The 24709-nt window shown below is 48.2% G+C and overlaps 1 protein-coding gene across 5 annotated transcripts; it reads left to right on the top strand.

The window, feature by feature from the left end:
* Positions 1-956: 956 nt before the first annotated feature.
* On the top strand, positions 957-24434 carry GATA2 (GATA binding protein 2). Of its 5 annotated transcripts, none has more exons than XM_014577422.3 (6): positions 957-1094; positions 13125-13534; positions 14373-14978; positions 17734-17912; positions 20814-20939; positions 21879-24434. In XM_014577422.3, exons 2-6 carry the CDS (start codon positions 13306-13308, stop codon positions 22176-22178), a joined length of 1440 nt encoding a protein of 479 aa, XP_014432908.1. In that variant the 5' UTR covers positions 957-1094; positions 13125-13305; the 3' UTR covers positions 22179-24434. The 5 variants fall into 5 exon arrangements, with proteins under 5 accessions (XP_014432908.1, XP_014432910.1, XP_014432907.1 ...); XM_014577424.3 differs by lacking the exon at positions 957-1094 and adding an exon at positions 4270-4629; XM_014577421.3 differs by lacking the exon at positions 957-1094 and adding an exon at positions 12326-12597.
* The last annotated feature ends 275 nt before the right edge of the window (positions 24435-24709 follow it).

Here is a 24709-nt window from a genome sequence, read left to right as displayed (position 1 = left end):
TTTAGACACTCAGCCCTTGCTATGTAATGTATTTTGCTGGCTGCAATATGTAGGGTAGGGGCAGTGAGGGGGGGACCAGATGAAACTCCCTAGAAACCAATAAGAAAATAAAGAGCAAGTGAAGATTTCCAGCCTTGTGTTGAGTCTAGAGCGCCTTTGCTTGCGAACATTTTCAAACACATTAGTTCTGGCTGACTTGCCTAATGGTCTGGGATACTAGCATTTGAACATTTCTTTCTTTGCTCACAACGACTCGCTGGTTGGGATCTGCGAGTTTATTCCTCCCCCGTCCCCCTCCCCACACACAGAGCTGATATTACGTGCAGGTGCATAGTCCGGCCGATTAAAATTAGGGACAGAAAAATGAAAACCGTGACAAAAGGCCAGCGTGTTACAGTCAAGATTTACTCCCCTCACCAAGGAGGGGAAATAATACACACTCTTCCTCGTTCTTGAAAGCAAGAGAAAATAAAAGACCAAATAAAGAGAGGTTGCGGCTACATAAACCTTAAATCTGAATCCCATATTTCTTAGGAGACTGTAGTGTCTTTGTGTGTCTGTGTGTGTTGTTGGTATAATATCAATTCATTTAAAAATATGAAAGTCAAGTCGCGTAGCCGGTGACAGCGAAGGCAACAAAAGGTGCAAGCAGCAGACAATGCGATGTGCTTGTACAGATATTGTAATGATGCAAATGAAGTTGAGGGGACGAGCTGCCTTATTATGTACATAAATACACACTGGCTCGCTGTGCCATCCGTGAATGCAGGAGAGTGAGAGGAAGAAGGGGAGAGAAGGGAGGGGGGAGCCCAACTCGAAAATTGCTGCCAGTTTTAAACAGCCTACCCCTGGCAACCCCTCTGCCGACCTGCTTATGCATTCACCAGCCAGTTAGCCTCTTTCGTTCCTCTTTATTCAAATACATGAAGGCGAGCGAGGCAGAGGCGAAAGGGTGGCCACTGTGAGCGGCTCCAGATGTGCTTGCGCCGCTGTCCAGGAGCCTGGGAAGAAAGAAAAAGACCCTCAGTCCCCCCAGCAAATAACCCAGCGGAAGGCAGAAGGAGTTAGAGAAGGACAGTCGCTGCTGGCCAAAGGTAAGGCGATTACAAATATTGAACTCGTGACAAAGTGCCCTGGGAAGCGGGGTGGGGATGAAATAGGGGGCTCGGCTTCCTTCGGGCTGTAGAGGCGAAGCCTTTCCTTGCCGCAGCGGGGGGAAAAGCCCAGTTTAAACAACAAGTTGTGGCTGTGGGGAGGCTGCTGGAACTCTTCCTCACCCGGGCGGCGATGACCTGGAGGGAGTGTAAACAGCGGTGCTCCCGTGGAGACAATGCACTTGGACAGGGGAGAGATTGTCCTTACAGCCTGGCGTACTTAGCAAGGGGACGGGGAGTCCTGTTTCTACACATTCTCCCCTAAACCGCCACCCCTGCACTATTGTCCCTGGGTGGAAATGCAGAATATTTTGGATGCTGTTCCCCAGCCACTCCATAGGGACCCTTCTGTCTAAAGAGTCGCTAATGCCCAGTGACAGAGAACAGCTTTGGAGTGTCAAATAAAGAACGATCGCTCAGTGTTTTAAATAAACCCGTCTTGTCTGTGCAGATGATTTAGGGTATTTCTTGGGGTAGTTTTTCCTCTTCCAGAACAAATCACGGGATTTGTTATTGCTGAAAATGTGCAGATCTGCTCCTACATATCTGATGGGAAAAAATCGTTCGCGTGGCACGGTTGCTTTATAACTCAGCGGGTGTCTTATTTGAACTAGCTGCAAAACAGGTAACGCCATCCTTCCCAAAATGTAATAAACTGCGGACCACTTGAAGCGATGCTTCAGCGAAAAATCTAGAGACAGAGCGCGGAAGAGTAAACGTTTACGAAATTATCTTGTTCTAATTCCGACTGGAAATAATGTTTTTTTAGCGGGTTTGAAAAACATTTTACCCCTCGCGAATGGCATGCTCAGAGATTAAAACAAACCCCGAGATAGAAATTGGGAAAAGGGTGGTAGTTTTCAGTTTATAATGTAAACCTGGTGTCCCCAAAATGATTTCGCAACTCAAGTATAAAAGAAGCGGTCACAGATGCAAACTCCTTGGCTGGTATATTTATATATTCGATGGATCTCGGTCTGAAACTGATTTCTAATGAACAGTCTTTGTTCATTCTTAAACTCGCAGTCACTTTAGAATTCCCAGATACTTTCTCTTCTAATAGACTGGCCCTATTACCGCTAAAGGATGGGAGCGTTTGAAACGCCACATCATCCTGCCATACTATTCCTTTCGCAAAGAGGGAAGCACACGGATTATTGCGACGGGCCAATAAACAAATCAAACCAAACCGCCGTGAATTAATAGCAGCGAATCTCCCAGGATTAAGTGTGTGTCTTGATTATTTTATATATATATATATATATATATATAAAATTCTCCACTTCGGAACGTCTATTTCTTTTCCCCTAAGGGAGACACTTGGGGATGAAATGTTCAATTGACCCTCCTCTCCCTCGCCTTCCCCCCGCCCCGCCCGGCTCTCACTCATTGTTGTCAGATTTGTTATTAACACGATGCGAGGGTTTGTTCTCCCCTGGAAAGCCCCGCATCCCCGTCGGCCCTGGGTTCTGCTCCATTTGCACCTGCTTAGCCAGGGAGCCTTTGCAGTCCCAGTCTCGTGCAGCAGATGTACACAGCTTTGCATGATTTAAAATGACCCAAGTAGAGGCTTCAGCCGCCTCCAATGCGTTTTTTCCCAAGGCAGCTCCCCCCCTTTTGCTTATTATCCCCCTCCTTTGCTGTGGGGTGCAGAGACTGGGGGAAAATCCACACTGGAGGCTGAAGGGCGTTGAGGCGATTTCAATAAGAATAGTTCGGGTGCAGGATTTGCGGCAGCAGGGTTGGCTTGTTTGGCTGGAGCGAGAAGCGGGAGCCAGGGCACATCTGTATTCATTGTTTTAACTCAAATTTGGCCCTGCCCAAAGAAACTCGTAGGTCTCTTGGAGGTGGCTGCACTCATCACAAAGTAAAGCAGCTAGCCAAATAAATAAACAAACAAACCAGAGAGTGGTTACTGGGACTATGCACCTATCTCTCTATGCACACGCTCACTGGCATTACAGAGGGAGAGAACGAACCAGGCGCCGCAGACAGATCATTGTGTTTAAAACTAAATATCTGCCTCTGGAACTGACACCGGCTCTTTCTCCTCCAAGGCCCGATCTTGCAGCCTTAACTCGGGCGATTGCTCCCTTAGGAGTGTTGTTACCAGAGTAAAAAACAAGCAAACAACAACCTTGCAGGACTGAGCCCCAAATAGCTGGCATCCGAATTGACATCGATACACGCTTCCAGAAACTCGAAGTCTGCAACGAAATTTTTGGCAGGAGAGCCTGAAAAATGTTCCCATAGAACAGAGAGTCTACCACAGCGCCCTTCTGTAGCAGGCTCCGAAACCAACCATAACGACTTGTAATGGGGGGGAGTATTAATTGCACGTATCAATTAGTGGGAGCGCTGTCCTCTCTGTGGCTGCCATTGCAGTGTTTTGAGCAGGTTTGGCCATTTACAAAGCCGTGCGGTGGTGCTTGGGTTTGTGGCTGCCCGGCGCGGCCAGGGCTGAGCTAACCGACTGGTTGGATCAGAAATTCACAGATGTGGCCCAAGTCAAGGGATGCCTGCAGATTTCTGTGCCAGCGCCCGGGGTGAGGCGAGCCAGTGAGGGAGCGGAGTGACTGAAGGAGCCAGTGAGGCGAGAAGAAAAGCCAGGCCAGGGCTCCCGGGCTGGGGAATTGTATCCCGACGGACAAATTGCAAACTCATTGCAGGGGAACAACCCGTAGGTACAAATGGCCAGGGTCCAAACAAGGACAAAAGTCAGGAGGGAAAGAAAACAGGAGCCACGAAGGGGTCACCCAGTGGGGAGCGCAAACTCCCACGGGGCAATGGGCAAAACAGCCGCTCTGAACGGCCGGGGCTGGAGAGCTAGACCAGGCTTCCCCAGGAGGGAAAAGGCGCGTGGGGTTTGCTCCCCAAAGTGGCTGGCGGAGAAGAGGCGGCGGTGCCATCTCGTGAGTCCCAGTGGTCTAGCCGCGCGCTCGGCCTGGAGGCGAGAAAGGGAGGAGCAGGAGCCCTCGGGGAAGTCTGGAAAGCGGCGGGTGCCCGCCAGACTCCCCGCCGCAGCTGCTCTCTGACAGGCCCCCCCGCCTGCAGCAAGGGCCAGGCACCTCGGGACTGGAACCAGAGTCGGGAGTTTCAGCCCGTCGGGCGGCGTGTGCGCGCGGGCCGCCTCCCCGGGGGAAGGGCTCCCGGCTCCGTACCTGCAGCCGCCAGGCTCCAGGGCTCACCCGGAAGCGGGTGTGTGTCCCTCTGACGCCACTCCTACGTGTTTCTATTTCTGTACCTGGCTTAGCCCGGGCGCAGCAAGACGGGGAGTTGCAGCAGCGAGGTGGCTGCGCGCTACCCCCACCGGCCTGCTCCCCCCACCCCTCGGCTTCCTCTGCCTGCCCCGTCCTCCCCTCCCCGCCCACAGACCCGTCCCACCCTGCACCCCAGCCTGGCAACGCGGAGCTGGCTCCTGCTGCAGCAGCAGGGGACAGGCGTCGCGGGACACCCACCAGCCGCCCGCTCAGCAGTGAGTACCTCGCAGTGCGCTCCTACGGTCTGCTCGGACCGGGCCTATGTGTCCGGCAACAGGGCTGGTGCCTTGTGCGGCCCCTCTCGTCTCAGGCCCTTTAGGGGTTAACGAAGTGCGCCTCTCGCTCGCCCTTCTCTTTCCTCCCATGTTGATGGTTGCACCAATTAGTGGCCCATAGGAAAAGACAAGAACAGGGCTACAAAGGGAGGAAAAACTTAGGCTGCCCCTGGGGTTTGCAGCCAGGATGAGTGAAGTTGAAACAAAGAGGAAAGTAGATGCGGCTGCAGTTCGAACAATGCGTCTGAGATCGCGCGGCTCGGACGGTGTGTGACACTGTAGTTGGTCGGTGCTGTTGTCGGTTCTAGTACAACTTATTTGTAGGCAACTGTACCTACCGCTCCCTCCGGGGCAGAGGATCCGGGCGAAGAGAAGGCAACCCTGTTGCCTGGGGGAAGGGGAGCCGGAGTTGCGGAGATTTGTTTTCTTCTATTGACTTTACGGCGTCTGGGAAACCTTTCCCGGGAAGCGGTTTTACATTGCAATAATTGTTATTATCTGCTGAAATAGCAAAAGCAAAGGCGTAAAAGGAGGTAGGAGGCGGCCTGCTCCCTCCTCGCCTCATTAACACGCTAAATGACAGGAAAAGTCCAAAACTGCAAACTCACAAACGGCTGGCAGAACGTGCCCCGGTACCAAACCGCTCCCCATCTGCAGCGGGATGCCAGAGAATTATCAAACGATTAACTCAGCCAACGCTTTCTTCCACCAGGGTCCAGATTCTGTTACAGCAGAGCATGGGGATTTGGTTATTTCCCTTTTGAACCTTTGCCCACTTCGTGTTGCTTTTAGAGTCTGACATAAGGTCTGTTCAATTCAAATCTCGTCACATAAAACGGGCAAATACTGAGGGCATGTAAATAATCAGTCCGCGTGTAGGGCTGAGCACGTATGTTTTCTGTTTTCGAACATATGAGCGCATTGATCGTAGACACAGGTGTCTTGCTACATCAAATGGTCCCACTAACTGTTGCTAAAACATGTTTCCTTCCCCCCCTTAACGAGATGACATCACTTGTCAATCAAATTAAAATAATCAGCTGTGCTTTCAGATCTGGACGATCTTCCCTTTAAAAATGTACAGCAACAGAAAATTTAGATTAACAAAACTGTTGTATAAAAAGAAGTAAAAAGTCCTGCGAGGGAGTCAGCCAGTCCCTCAACTGAGAAGAAAACTTTATAACTCGTAAGAGACTGTAATGTTTTACTAATTTTCTAGATAAATCCGTATAGATATGCACGAATTCTATCTAATCTAATCTATCAATCTACTTACCTGCCTAGATAGCTGATTATCAGCGTGTAGAATATACAGACACACTTGAAAATAATGTGTGGTTTGATAGTTGTGGTTCATTCTGATACAATTATTTTTCTTTTTATCAATCGCCGCCCCCTGCAGACTATTGCATGTGCAAAGAAGGAGGGCTATTTGTAAAGCATTTGGCGTGCCTTATTTTTGCACATAACTGCCAATACATCTAGCAATCTATTGGAAGAGGAGATGGGATAGAGATGGAACGGTGGAGAATGCAGCGGGCCACAGAGTGAATGCCGGGACTGGAGCCGGCTGGCTGCAATCCTGCAGCTCACTGCCCATTCAGGCAGATGCTCTCCAGAGAGGACTTTAATAAAATTGACAGAATAGTTGTTTAACCAGCCGTGTGAAACAGGCTGAATCTCAGCTCCAGAAAATTAGTTAAGCTTCTGCGCCGAAGATCCTTGTGCGGGTTAGTTTATGTTCCGATGAGTGAATTAATTAAATAAACGTCCTAAGCACACAGCCTTTCCTTTGCCCCACGGCGTTGCTGCGGCGGGGCATTTAATAACAGTCCCCTCTTAACAGACAAGAGAGAAGCACTGAACTGCCACGCTCTACACAAACAGTGGGTAAATCAGAGGCGCGGAGATCCCTGAACTTGGACTTCTTAAAACCTATTTGGAGAGGAATTCATAGCGATCTGTTCAGTACCAATTCCCACCCACCCTTCACTCTGGTAAATATCAGTGGCTGGGGATCGGTAACATAGGCAGGAGTTCCACGCCGGGGCTAGCCATTTCGCTGGAAAGAATTGAACCGCCTAGTAACTCGTCTATTCCACGTGGACAGGGAGAAAGATGTTACGCGCTGTGTATTGCCATGAGTTTGAAAAGAAGAGCTGGAAAGAGCCATCATCCAAGGCAGGGGAAAGTAGTTGGCCCTAAGGTTCCTGGGAAGCCATAATTATCATTAATAATATGGACACACTATTGCTAATTCTCATTAATAATAACCGCCCGATCAGAGACATTGCCTTTGCAGGAAGACACTAGGATAGGAAGGAGAGGTTTCCCACCAAGCCGGGACAGGAATAAAGCTTCAGAAATATCCCTGAAATCCTGGCTATGGTGGCAAAGGACGACAGGAAAGAATTTCTTGTAGTGCTCAAAGGCAGCCCTGGAGAGAAGCGGCGGCGGGAGCGGGCGGACAGGCCATTTCGTTTGGATTTTGTATGTTCATTTTTTAGGAGGACGGTGCAGTTGATTCCCCTCGTCCCCAGTATCTCCTCCATGCCCCGCAGACGCGTTGGGCTTTTCTCCCCTCCCTCTCCTGGCCGTGGTGTCCATGTTGCAGGCAGGATCTGTAGAGGAAGCAGCGAGCTCCCGTGGCTGCAGGGAAGTGGCAGGAGCCGGCTGCAATCTGACACGGGGGCTTCAGAGAGAGTTTCCCGGGCAGTTTTGGGGTCTGTCGCTCCATAAATCAAGCAGCCTGATTAATCTTTACAATTTGTCTTTTAAAACAAACATGAACGAATTATCAGCTCGTTAACTGCGATTTTATCACCTGCCTAAAACAAACAGCCCTCTCCCCCCCAACGCTGCCTTGCTCATTGCAGCGGGGAAATAATTAAAAAGGTTGGTATTAATTAATAAGACTGTATTAACGCCGGCATTAATACGATCGCATTAGCAGCCCGGCCATTGCAATGAACTCGAACTCTCCTCCACGCTTTCGCCGGGGGATTTTGCAATCGCGTTTTGTGGGGAGCTGCTAGATGAGCTGTGATTTTTTCCTCCAACTTCTTCGGATCTATGGAAACGTTCTCCCACAACCGCCCTCCTGGTTACTTCTGCAAACGGGGGTAGGGGAGCGTTTATTTCTAGTAAACAAAACCCCGTGAGATGTTTGTTCCCGTGTCTGCTGTTTGCAGCTTGCTACTTTGGGAGTAAAAATACCTGAGCTGAAATCGCCTTATTTTCATTCAAAAGAACGATTTTCCTGAACGAAAAAAAAATGATTTAAAATCATTTTTAAAGTAAAGGCTGTCACCTCTCTCCCTCCTGCGCCCCCCAGGCCTGCTACAGAGCTCGCGGTCCATTCAGCCTGAGATTGGAAGATCATATTTGCTAAAGCGCCGAAATCCGAATAAATCGCCCATGAATTGCCAATGCTGCCGACTTTATCTGTGGTTCGGTAGGGTGCCAATCCCTTCCTAAGAGTGCGCAGGGGCAGCTGCTAGTTCAGCGTGTGTCTGTGCCCGGGCACCTCTCCCTCCACCCCGATTTCACCTAAGAGTGGGGGCGGGCTGACACTTACTTGCAAGGTCCCTTCTCTCCTGTTGTGATCGCTTTCACTGGCTGCAAACAAACGGGAAGTGTGTGCGTAGGGGGAGGGGGCTTGGCGAGGGGATTTTTTTGGGGGGGTCCCAGATCTGGGAACTGAGGGCTGGCAAGGTGAAGGCGGGGGGGGGGAGGAGGGAAATCCGAGGACAGCGGGAGGTGGCGGCGAAAGACCGGGTTAGGTTCAGGACTCTGTTCCCGGCTTCTCGCACAGGACGCGGGCGTGGGGCGAGTTCCCGGCCGGCCCTGTCTGAGAGCCGAGGCCAGGCATCAGCAGACCCCTCTCCCCACCAGTGGAACGGGGCTGGCTGGGCCCGGGGGCAGGGACAGAGCCTCGAGGGGCTGGGGGAGGGGAGCGCGGTGTTGCCCCAGGCTAGCTCCGAGCAAGTCCTGTCCCGGCCGGCACAGCCAGACCTCCTGTCTCCAAGCCCCCACCCCTCCCGCGGCCGGGCCAGCCCAGCCGGCTGCGACTGCATCGCTGCTCCTTTCTGCGGCTGCCAGCCCGCGCTGGCCTCCCACCCCGCCGGGGGGCAGGGGAGTGTCGGGCGGCAGGGGTCGGCGGCGGCTCCTCCACAGCCCGGCTCACCCGGCCCTAAAGACCCCGACTCTCCCCCCTCCCCCACGCGGCCCACGGATCCCCACGGCGCCCACCAGCGCAGCGCACCCACCTCCCCGTCTGCGCCTGCACACGCTGGGGCTGGGGCGGGGGCTCCTGGAAGCGGCGCTAGCAGCAGGGTCCGGCTTCCCTTAGTTTTCCAAGAGGGACGAGGAAGCGGGGGGGGGGGGGGGGAGGAGGCAAAATCTTAGCCCCGGAGCCTCCCTATCTCCGCAGCCCCCTGCCCCAGTCTGCGGCCAGCGGGCAGGAAGATGCCCATAAAGTGGGGGCAGGGAGGCTGCTCGGTGGCTGACCCTCGTTGCTCGAAAACCTGGGCTTGTTGTGTCTGGTGGGAAGGCGGCGGCAGGCGCAGAGGGGGCAGGGCAGGAATTGGGGGTGTCCGGGACCCCCGTTCCCGGGGCGACGCCGCCCCAATGTGGGGGAAAAGGGGCTTGTCTGGGAATATTATTATTATTTTATTATTATTAATAAAAAGTTCATTTCCTGGCGAATTTGGCAGCGGCGGGTGACGTCAGACCCCGGCGTCTGAGTGACTGGGGCCGCCTGGATGGGGAGAAGCAGCCTCCTATTACCCAATTACTGGCTGTCAATCCTGCGGCCCAGCCCCCCTCCCCTCCAGGGAGACCTGCCCCTGCACACCCAGCCCTGCCCTGCTCTGCGTGGGGGGAGGGGGGCTGTTATATAACCTGTTCCATCGCAGCCAGCCCTGCCCTGGCGGGGTGGAGAGTTTGGGGGGCATATCACACTCCTTCCCAAAGCAGCCAGCCCTGCCCGTGTTGGGGGTTGTGTAACCTGTTCACCCCAACACAGGCGGCCCTGCCCTCGCCCATGGGCTTTTAGGGGGCAGTTATATAACATCCATCCCCACACACCACCACTGCCTTAGGCGTATGTGATATCTCCAGGGATTAAATCCCAGGCACCCCCAACCACACTGCTGCTTTACAGGGTGTTTGTGATTACATAATCTGACCAGTCCCACCTCAAGACACACTACACTGTGCCTGAAGCCAGATGATGGAACTTGATGGCCCACCTAGCCACCATCTGGCCCTAACGCCCCAAAAGCAGTGGGATTATATAATTTGATCAAACCAGACATGCAATCCTTGGTGGGGAGGAAAATATAGGTCCAGAACGATACAATCTGATCATATCCCACACCCCAACACACATACATCAGTCCTGACTTGACAGTGTGGAGTCCCTGTAAAGCATACTACACCCTGCTCACAACACCTTCCCCAGCAACATACACCTCTGGCCTGTGCCAGACTCGCCCAGCCCAGGAAATATAACCTGATCATAACTACTCCTCCTCCTCCCACAAAACACCCAAAACTTTCCCTACAGCAGGGAGGGGAAGAGATGCCCCCCAATGATATAACCAGATCACGCACAGGACTCCGGTCCCAACCAACCACCCTCTCCAACTCTTCCACTGGGGCCTGGGAAAGAATTAGGAGCAGGAATAACAAGTATGGAATGTATTCAGGAGCTAAAGGAATAGGACAAGGCCTGGGGCCAGTCTCAGAAATATCTTCACAGGGTCCCCCGAAGGCACCTTTCTTCCCTGGCTTTGCATTCATGTCTGAGGCGGATAGGGAAGAGAGGCCTTCGCTTTGCTTTGATTCCACTTTTGAAATCTACTCATGTAAACAATTATTTCCCTGCATCTAGGAGATAAGAGGATTTACAATAAAATGAAAACAGCTTTAAAAACAACCCACCACAACCTATCAGTCAATTAGTTATTTTTTAATATAAACCTTTTTAGGGGTAGGTAGGGGTCTGGCCCCACACCATCTCCGTCCTGATTTTTAAGTTTTCCGACGCCCTGTTGTTCTTTGCCTCCTCTCTCTGTGTCTCGCCCTCCCCGGAGACGCTTTCCGCAGCGCACAGGCAGTTAAAAGTGGGACCTTCAAACTGTGATAAATTAATTAGCTCGCTGCATAAAAAGCCTGTTGATTCGGACTGCACTTCTCATCCGCCCTGTAGCAGGATGGGGGGAAGCCTCGGCTGCTTCAAACGGAGAGAAATACGTCAAAACCCAGCCCAAAACAAAGAGAGGGTTTATAAAAACGAGTTGTTAAAAGGTTCGGGATGAGATAGCGTAGCCGGGCTCCGAGGGCCAGGACTGGTCCACTGCGCTTCAGTCTGTTTATTGTCTGCTACAAACAAACAGTTACTTAAACCAGGGTGGTGTTTTCCTCAGTAATTGAGGGTTCCCTAGACTTGTAGAACGCCCTAATGCCTCGCTGGGCCTGGCGGTGCTTTCGGTGCTCACAGCAAGTCCGGAGCTCAGAGCCTGCCTCACTAGGGCAGGGAAAATTTCGGAAGATTTCAAGGAAGCGACCCAGGGCAGCCCTTGGGATCGCTACGTGAGAGACTGTCGCAGGTAGCCGAGAGTAACAGGAGCGGGCCAGAAAATACACAATCAACGACTAGCCATTTAAAAAAATTACTTCAAATGGAGTTTGGGGTTCTAACGCTTCTTATTTACACTCCAACCTCAGCTGGGTTCCAAACAATTTTATGTGGGTGTATTTGGCTGATTCAAACAATTATTTCGATCTCACCTGATGGTAACAATCCACGACAAAATCGGACATCTTGCTAACGCCCCGACTCCCTAGTTTTCTGAACTTGAAAGAACTGCTTGGGCGAAACTAGAATCCTGATCCAAGAATAAATGATTCCTGGATTGATGCAACAGGGGGAAATTACCTGCATTCGTTCTGAGCAGCCACCCAAAGCTCTCTGGGGCGCACGCAGCGCGCTGAACTGTTTAGGAAAGAAAACAAACATGTTATTCTAAAATCTCCCAACCATCCAACTGCCTTTCCTACGGAGGAGCAGGTTCCGCCGTCCTGCTTCACATACACTTTAAGGGGCGACTTCCCCCCTGGTCCGGTTCGTTCTTGAGCGCGTATCCCCGATTGATGATCACACTCAAATCAAAGAAACGTTAAATTGCCTTAATTTTTTTTTACAGAGATGTGTTGGGCCATTAGCGACTCAAGTCTGTAAAAACAGGGTTGTCTTTCAAACAGGGAGCTGCTCGGGCATCTTTTTGGGGTGCGCCTCTTGATCCACTTAGGTGTCCCTCTCTCACTCCTTTGGTTCAATGCATTTAGGTTGGAATAATCTGTGCATAACCTTATTCTGGGGCGTTGGGTTAACACTAGCCATAACAAACTACATCTCTGCAAGACAAGCGAACCTGGGTGCTGCTGCGGGGAGGGGGAGAGGAGAAGGTGGGCGGGGGGGGTTCGGTCTTTGGCGGGTTCAGCTCTTTTAAGATGTTTGGAGTAAATTAGGGAATGTGGATTTCTGGGGCCAATGACAGCGCGAGGCTGGGCGCTAAGATGCTGATTGGCTGGGCGGAGGTTCTTAGCCCTGCGCGTCGCCCCAGTTCATGTCTACTGAACTGAGTCCAGCTGGCGCCAGGGCTGACATAGGATGCTTTGGGGATGTTACAAAAAAGGCCAGAATAAGTGGAGCTTGCCATCTGAGTAAGAACCTCCATCCAATCCTCCTCTTCCTTCTCTCACTCACTCACTCTCTTCTGCATTCACATCCTCCAAACAACCATCCATCACCACCCACCTCCCACCCCCTAAACTTACAACCCCAGAAAGAAACTCTGCAAACATTTGGAATTAGATTCACTCCACTTGGAGAGACTTTGTGTAAGTATGTTAGGGGGGAAATAGAGCTGGGTTTAGTCTGCAGGGAAATTGCTTCTGGGCTGCTGCCTTTTTTTCTGTGAACATTCCTTTCACTTTTCCTTTTCCTCTTTTGCTTCTGTGTCAGTCCGAGGTGGTATTACAAGTAGGTGATAGGTGATACGAGACCTGCTGTTTTTACCTCCCTCACCCCCCTCCCCCGTTGGAAAGGCAGCTGGAAAAACTCCCTTTTTTGACGTTTGTAGAAAAGAGGAAACCTTTGTTGTAAAAGTCTCGAAATCAGATGCTGTTTATTTTGTGGAGCGGAGAGAGGGGGAACCCAGAGTAGGAACTTTTGGGGGGCGACGGAGCACAAAGAGAAGCTTTTTTTTGGAGGGGGAGGGGCACAGAGAGGGACACCCCCCACCCTCTTCCAGGCATCTGCCTGTTGGGAATTGCGGACTTCGAGCCAACCAGGTGGACAGCGCGGAGGGTGACGTGCCTCCCTTGGATAGCCCTGTAAAGCACTAACCCCTCCTTTCTTCCTACAGGTGGTGTCCTGAGCGTGTCGCAGGGAGCCTCACGCCACCGCTTTCCTGCGAAGAGAGGGACACGTTTCCTCTGCCCCCCGGCCCGAGCCCAGCGTGAGCCGTGTGCGCCATCCTGGTGTTCGAACCTCCCCGGCGCCGATCCTTGCTGGCTGGGGGGTGGGCTGGGGGGCTCAGCGCCGCTATGGAAGTGGCCACCGACCAGCCTCGCTGGATGGCTCACCACGCCGTGCTCAACGGGCAGCACCCGGAGACGCACCACCCGGGACTGGCTCATAACTACATGGAACCGGCGCAGCTCCTACCCCCGGACGAAGTCGATGTCTTCTTCAACCATCTGGACTCCCAGGGCAACCCTTACTATGCCAACTCGGCCCATGCCAGGGCCAGGGTGTCCTACAGCCAAGCTCACGGTAAATCTGCACCGGTCTTGCGTGTCTCCCCCCCTCCCCCCACTCTCCAACCCCAGTTTCCTTTCCCCTCTGTGGGCTTGTGCCGGGCGGGGCATGACCAGAGAGCGGGTTTGTTTGGAGGCCGGTTCAGAACCCTTAGAAAGGGAGACCCGAGAAAACCGGATCGCGGAAAGGGAATCCCGGGGGGGACTTTAACCCTAGAAATAACCGAGGGCTGTGGGGGGAGGGGAGGAAGGGGAAATAGCCTGGGTGGGTGGGTGCGCGCGTACAGACCAAAGAAACTTCCTAGTCCCGAGACAGGGCCACTTCCCGGATATGCAATACAAACCAATTCAAACGGCGGGTAGATTTTATTGGGGGGGGGGGGGGCGCCAAGCCTGCAGAGCCAGTCAGTCTTTTTCTTCGGTGGGGGGGGGGGGGGGTGCTGCCACCTGACCCTGCGCTCTGGTCTCTCGGCCTCAGCATTTCGGCTTCCTTTGCTGCAAAGGAGCAAGCTGCTCGGAGCCTTTCGGTACTTGCCTGGTTTTCCTGGCGCGGGGGTCTGGCGGGGGACCCTGCCTTGTGTCCCGGGCTCTGCCGGGAGAGGTTCAGCCAGGCCCACGCTGCGGGGCGCCCTGGGCTTTGGAGCGGGGGGGGGGTGCGTGGCTGGAGCGCCCCGCTATATGGCCCTTCGGCGTCCCACTAAGAACTAACCCGCCGGCTCTAGCCGCTGGGCACGGCCCCTGCCCCTCTCCACACCGGGCAGTGGCTTTGCCCGCGCCGCCCTCCCCAGCCCGGGGCTCCGGCTCGGTGCCTCTCTGCGGGCCGGAGTGACTTGAGACCGCCCCTCTCCCCGCAGCCCGTCTGACCGGGAGCCAGATGTGCCGGCCCCACCTGATCCACAGCCCCGGCATCCCCTGGCTGGACAGCGGCAAAGCGGCGCTCTCGGCCGCCCACCACCACAACCCCTGGACGGTGAATCCTTTCAGCAAAGCGCCCCTGCACCCGTCCGCCGCCGGAGCGCCCGGGGCCATCTCCGTGTACCCGGGCAGCAGCACCGCCAGCACGGCCTCGGTCTCCTCGCTCACCCCGGCCTCGCACTCCGGCTCCCACCTCTTCGGCTTCCCGCCCACCCCTCCCAAGGAGGTGTCCCCGGACCCCAGCTCCACCAGCGCGGCCTCGCCCTCCTCCTCCTCGGCCGGGGCTAGGCAGGAGGAGAAGGAGACCATCAAGTACCAAGTGTCTTTATCGGACGGGATGAAGATGGAGAGTGCCAGCCCGCTGAGGACCAGCTTAACCTCCATGGGGGCCCAGCCCTCCACCCACCACCCCATCCCCACCTACCCCTCCTATGTCCCAGCTGCTCACGAGTACAGCAGCAGCCTCTTCCACCCGGGCAGTTTCCTAGGGGGGCCTGCCTCCAGCTTCACCCCCAAGCAGAGGAGCAAGGCGAGATCCTGCTCAGGTAAGCCCTACCACTCCTTGCACTCTCTGTAGCGCCTGTGCAGCCTTTGCCTGGGGGGCTGGTGATGGGGGCGGTGTAAGTCAGGCTGTATGAGTGTGTGTTTGAAAGGCTGGAAGTGTGTTCTTTTTTTGGGGGGGGGGAGAGGCAAACTTTTGACATGCACTCTGGGGAGGTGGGTTGCTTGAACTTACTGTGTTGTCAAAGAGATACATCTGAACCTCATTCACTTGGCTTTGAAACCACGCTGTTGTGGGGGGCAGTTCTGAAAAATGGACCTAGTTTTTTTGTTGTTCATTGCTCTCTGAAAGGTCTAGATACTGGCTCTCTGCAGACCTGTAGTCTCATGGCAGGGCCTAAGGGACACTGTAATCCCATCAAGGAAAAAAAATTGGCAGATCTAAATTATGCAAATACGGGGTTATACTGCAAAATCACTCACATAGGTAAAGAAAGGCACTGGCCGGTTCTAGTCACTGGAAATTCTTAGCCAGATCCTGCAACTCTTTGGTAAAACTTCCACTGGCTCCATGCAGGGGATTTTTAGCGAGCTCCTTTCTGTTTCCCTGTAATAAATTGCACCTTCATTAATGAGAGAAAAGGCCAGTCGTGCGCTGTTAGCATTGAGCGCCCACTCACAATTGAACTTACAAAGCCAGTTGCTTTAAAACTGCAGAGGGCTCGATTTCTTTCAGATCACGCAAGGAGCCAAAGTTCAATAGTTTACATACCAGTGCTGAGGACCAAAGGTACCTAGTAAACACTGACTTAAACCAACTCAATACACGCGAGAAAATGCGATCTGACAGGATTGTTCCCTGCCTCAGACACATCCGTGTTTGCTAAAAACGAACCGCAAACTATTCCCCTCTCTGCTCCAAACAGTCCTCCCTAAAAGTGTCTTCTGAATCCAGCTAATTCAGGGATGACTCGAGGTTTGATCCCCCTTTGACGTTTCACCGGCTGATTCTAGACAAATTAATTAAGAACGCTGTATGTTGTCCCTTTCACCTAATTCATCCTCCCAGTTTATACACTCAACGGTGGAAGAAAATAAAATGGTGTATATTTGGGACAGCGTTTCACAGCTACCTTTGAACACATTAAATATGTCGGCACACTCACATCTCTATTTTTAAAGCGACTACGAATTAAGAAACATGATCTCTTTTATGAATTTTGCAACAAAAAGATCAGATATTGTACGATATCAACTCTATTTCAAATCGCCCTTTTAAAGGATTCCCCCCCGCATTTGAAATGTGGCTGCTGGGTTTTTTTCTTACTTAAACCATGAAAAGAAAATTAAAATACAGTTGCCGCCCCCTCCTCCCCAACGGCTGCTTCAGCGCTAAGTCACTGCAGAGAAATGGATCCCTAAGGGCCTTTTTTGTCCCTTAGCTGCTGAGGGTTTTATTAGATGGGGGAAGTGAGTGATCTTGATTTTTTTTGTTTTGTTTTGTTTTCATGGGAGCCCCCGCGCATGGAACTGAGGAAAGTTCGTGACCACTCACTGTTTTTGTAGGAAAGCTAAGACTCAGGACACGACGACTCCTGCAGCTTCCTGCCCTAGGAGGGACAAAAGCTAAGAACTCAGCTCCACAAAACTCCCTTCATTTTTCACTGCAGACTATTTTGTTTAAAAGCCACCCACTCCCTAGCTGAAGGAGACATAAACCCTGATGAACTGGACAAGGCCTGGTCCAGTTATTAGCAAAAATAATTTCCTCTGCAGTTAAATACTGTAAAATTTGCATAAACTATATTAAGAGAATTTCCTAAATTAAGCAGACCATCAGAGGCAGTGAATTTTTTGCAAATAGGTTTCTGAGGGGGAAGAAAAAGGCAGATATCTAAGGGTTTCCATGCCAAGTTCTATTTGGAGACACAAAGTGAGTGAGCTAATATCTTTAATTGGATTTTGGTGTTTTTATTCTATTTGGGCCACTGTACAACACAGTATTCTCCCTCGCCAAAAATTAAAGCATTAAACAAATGAGGAAAGAGTAAGAGTAAGATAAACCTCCCTACCAAATCAAAATTGTATAATTAAAAAGTAAAATTCAGAACAAGTTGTTTTTATAAGCAGCAGAAAAGAGCCTGCTTAAATATAAGCTTTTCAAATGCTGCAGTTCAACTAAATGAAAATAAATTGAAATAAAAATAATCACTGAACTATTTAGATAGCCTATCCACCTCCAAGCTGTCTTGCTTTATTTTAGTATTTTGCAGCACTTGCAGCAAAGAATCTTTTGGTCCAGATTCAGTTCTGGATAACCCCTTTTCTTCAAAATTTGTGCCGTGTGTGTGTGTGTGTGTGTGTGTGTGTGTGTGTGTGTGTGTGTGTGTGTGTGTGTGTGTGTGTGTGTGTGTGTGTGTGTGTGTGTGTGTGTGTGTGTGTGTGTGTGTGTGTGTGTGTGTGTGACAGAATAACATGTGATCTAGCCAGAGCGGTGCAATAGATATGGCAGGGTGAGGGTGCACATTACATGATAAGGCAGCTCTTGTTGTTCCTGGAATGATACAAGTTCCATTTGACACAACAAGGGTGTCCCTCTTTCTCACCTTACAGAGAGAGCAATTATTTTTGGATCACAACATAAAGTACTAGCTTGTATTAGATACATTGGGGAGAGTCTTGCCACATGTACTGTAAATAATCAATGCTGTCTGATTATGCTTGCATAATGCACTGTTTTGATTTCTGCAAAATGCCTAAAGGACAATCCAAAAAGCTTTTGTGAATTTGTTTTTAAAGAAAGAAATCCGGTTTCTTCGTGTTTCCATTTAGAAGGCAGAGAGTGTGTGAACTGTGGAGCTACTGCCACCCCTCTCTGGAGAAGAGACGGCACTGGGCATTACCTGTGTAACGCCTGCGGGCTCTACCACAAAATGAACGGTCAAAATCGACCACTCATTAAACCTAAACGAAGACTGGTAGGTGTCTGTCTCTGCTGGGTTTGGGAATAAATTATACAAAGGAACTTACCTATGGAGGGGCTCATCTCTTGTGCTTCAGAGCCCCTATGGATGCTAGATTTTGTATTGTACATGACTCTCAAGTCACTTAGAGGTCACAGCATAGCCTAAAGACAGATTGCAGGGACTCCACCCATAGCAGTTACATGCCAAGATATAGAATGCAAGCAGGCTAGCAACCTCTGTTTCTATTCCTACACTCTGTTTCTGTTGGGAAAAACACTATAACGTGTAGCTGTCTATCTCCTTATGAATATATACTCTGATCTTTAGATGGCATCTTTCATTTGATTTCTCATTTATTTGGCCTCTTGGGGCAGTTCAGATGTGTACAAGTTATGAAAGGGTTACAGGCGTGACCGCACTCCATGTACTAAAAAAAAAATTCCAACCTGAAAAAAGCAAAAAAGTCAGATGAGTCAAACCCACTGCTCTCTACTTAGTAATTATTTGTATAAAGGCCATGAAGTAATTTTCACTTTTCTATTCCCTGACAATATTAATATTGGTTCCCTCCTCAGACAGTCCCCTAATGTGTTTTTTTAAACCTATTATTTTTCCATGGAGTCACCTATACTTTGTATTTTCATTTGGGTGATTAAAAAAAATGTCCTTTCTAAGCTCCTGGTAGTAGTTTCCTATCCGGATATCTGTACGTTAAAGATAAGGAAACTTTGTGTATCTGTTTCCTGACTCTAAAAGCTTTAGAGAGTTTCTATAGGCAAGGCATGCCAGTCATGCCTGCTCTTTTGTAATTTCTAATACCCTCTACTCCACAAATAATGTGTAAAAATGCTAAGACTAATATATATATATACATATATTTGGAGACATATGATTTATAGTGCCTAAATCTCTGTCATTTGGGGGACATTTTACTGGCCTAGTAGGAGGGAAGGAGTGTTCGCTTTAATGATCTAATGCTGGGATAGGATACAGAGGATTTCTGTAGTGAGCCAGAATTTCAACTATGCAAGCTTCTTAATGACTCGCTTTCCTTCGAAAGTGACTGACACACAGAGAAAAATGTTAAGACAACAGTGTAACATTATCTGAAGTGCTTGCCAGACTGAATAGGACAAGCCACAGAGTTAAGCAGCATCGTTTAGTATCAATAAACCATTTCAAATAAGCAAACATAGCTCTCTACCTTCTAGTGTTTTGGGAAGTTGCCCTGCTTAGCTCACAGAAATTTGGGGGAGCTAGATTTTTGAGTTGTGTTTTTATGTTTAATGTTTGTGATTCACTCATTTGTTGGGCATGGAAGAAGATTGTCTTCGTTTATGAGTTTATTAATATTAGTTTTTTATTGCATGCCAAAATTAGATTGTCAAGGCTTAAAGGCCTAAAGTAAATTGTGTTTGGTTTGCCTACATGTGTATTCACAAGGGGGGTACACCTTTCCTCAGTTCTTTTAGCTTTGTTCTGGCTGGCTAGCTCAGGGACTGAAACAAATAAATCTCCCAGCCCTGATTCTAGTCTCACCCTACTGAATGAATACTCCCTCTGCCTTCAGTGGAGTTACTTCTGATGCACACCAGCATACTATACTATAAGTGAGAGTAAGATCAAGGCCATGATCTTCAGAAAATGCATTAGGAGTTGCATAAAGCTCTGATTGCAGAGAAAACCCAATGTTATAGGAAGTTATATTATGGGTTCTCTCAGAAGCTCAATGCTTTGAGAGGAGCATCAATGGGGTGCAGGGAAGAATGTGTAGTAGTTTGTCCCTAGGATTTTTGTAGCCAGCTGTAAACATTTTTAAGGAGCAGAGCCCTCAGGAAGATAGCATAATGTAGATATTTTATGAGTATTTATGAAAATAAATATTTAGTATTCAGAATTCACTGGGCCATACAAAATGGAATGTATCCTAAATATTTCCTAAAGCATCTTTGAACCTATCTAATAAGGCTGTCTCCCCAAAACATGGTGTGCATTTTGTCTATTCCTAGAAATTTTGGAAATGGTACCCTTGGTCCCAGGATATGTTATTGTAGAGTCTCTCACTACTAATGAAATCCATGCGAGTTTAGCATGATTTAACTTTTTTCTTATCTTGCTATTCTCATTTTAGGAGGCTGACAGGTTTCCTGTGCTCCCCAAGGTATTCAGCTAAGCTAAGCAATACGAATAAGAGAGGATAGATTTTAAGAGAGGATATTTTTGGGGCTTATCAGCCTAGAAAGTGATGAATTAGGGACACAGGCAGTAGCAGAGGTAGCAGAATTATTGCTGCAAGGGATGAGATTAGATTTGCAAACTATTTAACAAAAGTTGGAGCTGGTTCTGTTTTCTCTTTCACTTGTAAATGGAAACTGAAATTTTAAGTGATGGCTATGATAAATACTGCACCCATCTAAGTAATACAGCTGGTTTTCCTTTTTGATCACCTTTAAGGGGACACTATCAACTTAAAAATCATATTTTAAAGTCCTACTTTCTTGCATTGTGCTACAACAACAAATGGATAATAAGAATATTTTTTAAATCCAAGTGTGTTGATCTTAGAACACTACAAGAAAAAGCTTTTACAAACAAATATATTTTGCCTCATTATCAGTGCTCTTAGGTTTTGCATTACTTTTGTCTTGGACAATGAAAATAGATTACTCAGTCTCACTGGTTTTCATGCAGTAGCCCAATATCCTAATATTTGGGTGGCCGTTACCATGGGGGACCATTTACATCCAAACAAATAAACAAAACCCGAAAAAAAATTCAAAGCAACATGGCTCTGACCTTTCTATTCTGTAAACAGATTTATGATTAGTTACAAGTCCTACATATCAGGCCTAAATTGACCTTTAAAACTTGTTCCAAGCAACCTCTAAATAATTTTCCCTTTCTTTCGGGTAGTCAGCGGCTAGGAGAGCAGGGACCTGTTGTGCCAACTGCCAGACAACCACTACTACCTTATGGCGACGTAATGCAAATGGAGACCCAGTTTGTAATGCCTGTGGACTTTACTATAAATTGCACAATGTGAGTATTTGCTTGTCTTGTGTGTCTCTGCTTGCTTAGCTGGGATTGATGCCTTAACTGCATGGCGTGCACTGGCCTTTTATTGGTTTCAGGCTTTTTTTTCTCCTCCAAGGTTCCCCTGGGGACTCAGAGCCATTCTTTGTTGGCATAGTGATGCTAAGTTCACTGACATTACAATGTATTAGCTTGGCTTCTGAAGCCTGGACAAATCAGGCAAAACAGAGTTACAACATTAGTTTTAGTTAAGCATGTTGTGTGCACTTTCTCTCTCCAGCAATGGATTCTGCACAAAGGCTAATCCTGGGGGGAAGGTACCACTATGTAGAATTGTAAATGTTTGCTTTATGTTGTTTGTTTTTAGTAGTAAAGGTTGTTTAATAAGAATCAGTTTTGAACAGGAATTATTCAACACATTAGACCAGTATTTAAAATGTAAGTAACTTGAAGTTGAAGCTTTACTAGTAAGAGACCACACTGAATGGAGAAGTGAATTCCATGTCAGTTTGTACGGTCTTGTTTGATCTATTCTATTAGGAAATGAATGGGGTGTGTGCATGAAGGGTAAGCACGAGCAGGGCTTGACTAAAAATAAGATCTACTTGCCCGTGGCGAGTAGATTGCAACCTGGAAGAGCCAGGTTCGGGTGATCTGCGCATGCGTAGATTGCCGGACAACGTGGCTGACAAGCCCTGAGCATGAAGGAAGGGTGGCCATAAGCTGCCAAATTCAGTCTAACTTGTTTTTCATGTCTGAGTTTTTTGTGTGTACGGCTTCATTAAACAAATCAATATAAACAAGATCTGCAGAGAGAAGCACACTTTTGTTTGGTCAGAAAAAGTTCTTTGTCCAGGAAAACACACAGGGGATGCCCAGATATTTTCCCTTTTGCATAATAAGGTAATTTTGTCTGCATGAGCCTGATTTTCTCATGTCTTGCAGGTGAACAGGCCACTGACTATGAAGAAAGAAGGGATTCAGACCAGGAATAGGAAAATGTCCAACAAATCAAAGAAAAGCAAGAAAGGCTCTGAGTGTTTTGAGGAACTGTCCAAGTGCATGCAGGAGAAATCCTCTCCATTCAGTGCCGCTGCTCTTGCCAGTCACATGGCACCAATGGGGCATTTGCCACCTTTTAGCCACTCTGGACACATCCTACCCACACCTACTCCCATTCACCCATCTTCCAGCATCTCATTTGGACATCCACATCCATCCAGCATGGTTACAGCCATGGGATAGAACCTGAATATCAAGAGACCCACACAGATTAAGAACACGGGGCTCTAAGATGACACCGAGTAAAGAAAGATTCTGCCAAGAGGAGAACATAGGGAAGGAAAAAGGGGATCTTGCTCCAGTGTGGTTGAACACTTAGGGTTGGACTAAAGCCTCGCAATGATGGGTCTGCTGCAGAAATGCTTAATGGTGCCTGGTATGCACTTTGCTCCTCAGGTATAAGGAAAATGAAGAACTTACTTGTTTGATACCTGCTGGCCCAGCAGAAGCAAAGATGGCAGAAGCAGCGGAAGATGGATGCTGGAACTGGCTCTCCTTTCTCTCTCTGTTATTACTGTGAATATTGTAAAGAGACAGCAGCCTCCAAAGGCAGAGCAGGCTGGCTGGTAGCCACCCATTACTGGATTTGTATGGTGGACTTTGTCCGGGGGAGAAGGGGTGAGAAACAAGGACAACTTTATAAAATTTTTAAAAGGAAACCAGACACAAAAAGTCATTATTTATTTTGCTCTTGTTTTCCACAAAGAGCCTCAAACCTTCTGACTTGCATGATTTTGTGCCTTTTTTTGGGGGGATAGGGTGGGGGTGGGGAGCCAACCCTGCTAGAAGAAACACAGCTTGATAATGGGGGAAAAGAGTATGCTAAACAGCCACCTCTTGATTCTCTTCATCAATGTTACATACAAAAATATCTATTAGGGAAGGGATGAGACAGAGGGGAAAACAAAGCAAAAATATATTTGTAATATGGGACTGTAATGGGCCCAAGATGCAGATTATCTGGACACAACTCCTGCATTCTTTTCCTTTACATGAAAGATTTTATTTAAAAAAATGTTATTCCATAAATAGCAGAATAGGACAAATCACTAAACGAATACACTGTAGGGAACAATCCTGTGCCAGGTGGGAGAAGCTAGAGGCGACTTATTCAGCTCTCCCATCTAACTTCTAGTAGTCTATCAGCAACAGCAAAAACCAGCACAAGACATTCAAAACATGCTGGAGAGTTAAGCATTTTGTTCTGCCTTCTTGGCAGCTGCTGCTTAAGACACAGACTAGGTGCTTTGATAAACTTACTGTAGTTTGGCTACCACATCCATGCACAGCCAGAGCGTGTGCTGTCTGTAGGCATCCAGGCTATGGCACATTTCACATTTGGGAGTAAGAAAGGGCAGAAAGTGGATTAAAATCACTGGACAAGAGAAACAGAGAGAGACAATCAGTTTCAGCTTCACATATCCTTCAAGTCCCAGAAGCAGCAAAAGCTGGCGAGGTAAGGGAGGTTAATGTTCTAAGGGGGACAACTATTTCCTGTAGCACATTTTATATTTAAAAAATATTACAAAATGAGTCTCCCATTATTAAACCATATTGTACGTAAACAACTGAAAACAAAGCTATTGCCAATGTGAAGTGTATTCTATTGATTGTTACAACCTGATGACTCTCATGAACACCAAGCTCCTGTATAACATATGATGTACATATTTAGCTATACTTCTGATAAAAATGCCCCAGTGAGCAGAGGGGTTCGATAATGTAAACTGCGTAAGCTTATTTCGTGACGAGCTTTTTCTTTTTCTTTCTTTCTTTTGTTTTTTTGTTTTTTGTTTTGGATCAAGCCAATTGTATCTTACTGCAAAAGTTCTTAAAAACAAACCCACATAAAAATGGATGTGAATTTCTTTTCACCTTAAGTAATTCAAATATTTGATTATGAAGTAAGGACCAAACAGCCATGGAAATCCTGCTTTCCTCCTTTTTCTAGTCTGTGTAAGGTGCACTTTGTAAAAAAGTCGAACTAAATGAACGGGGGAAAATATTGGTCGGGAGTACTGTAAGGAATTTTAATTTGCTGAGTTGAAATTTGGTCTTTTTACCTGTTACTATGGTACAGTTGTACATTATTTGTACCTAGCTCAAATTTCTGCAGGATTTGGGGGGGTCATGGGAGGGAGGGGGAAGAGGAATGGGTTACTGATACAGTTGACAAAGTGCAATATATTGTCAGTCACTGCAGCATAGACAACGGCAGTCAAGATTTAAATTATTTTGTACTTGTATCAGCATAAAAATTCTGCAGTATTTTCTGTTTTTATTCTTGATTTTTTATTTTGCTTATTTTTGGATTAGTGAACTAAGTTATTGTTAATTATGTACAACATGTTTATATATTGTCTGTAAAAAGTGTATGCTTTCCTCATATTTCTTCAAGGTGAATACTGCTAAGAATAATAAATTCCTTTTTTTGTGAAAGCAATTGTGCCCTGTTTCATGCAATCAAGTCTATTTTGGAGGTTGAGGGACAAGCATATTACAAGGGTAATTAAGACCAGCCAAATGATTAGTTTAAAATTTGTGAGGCTATAATATTTTTTAAAAGTCCATGGGTTTAGAGGAGTTCAGTATTACAAAATGAACCAGGTTAGCACAATACCAGGGTCTCTTAACCAGAAACTGATTTTTAAGGTTTGAAATAATAAATCTTTTAAAAAGTGAAATTGATGCTGAACACGGGCAGCATTTTGCTC

The sequence above is a fragment of the Pelodiscus sinensis genome, chromosome 11 (genome assembly GCF_049634645.1).
Source record: "Pelodiscus sinensis isolate JC-2024 chromosome 11, ASM4963464v1, whole genome shotgun sequence".
Classification (NCBI taxonomy): domain Eukaryota; kingdom Metazoa; phylum Chordata; order Testudines; family Trionychidae; genus Pelodiscus; species Pelodiscus sinensis.
This window is presented reverse-complemented; position numbering and strand designations above follow the sequence as displayed.

Bases quoted from the DNA above. Each gene is read 5' to 3' on its own strand.
- GATA2 (XM_014577422.3), top strand. From the start codon at position 13,306: ATGGAAGTGGCCACCGACCAGCCTCGCTGGATGGCTCACCACGCCGTG. The intron at 13,535-14,372 runs GTAAATCTGCAC...CTCTCCCCGCAG, and splicing joins GTCCTACAGCCAAGCTCACG to CCCGTCTGACCGGGAGCCAG. The intron at 20,940-21,878 runs GTGAGTATTTGC...CATGTCTTGCAG, and splicing joins TTTACTATAAATTGCACAAT to GTGAACAGGCCACTGACTAT.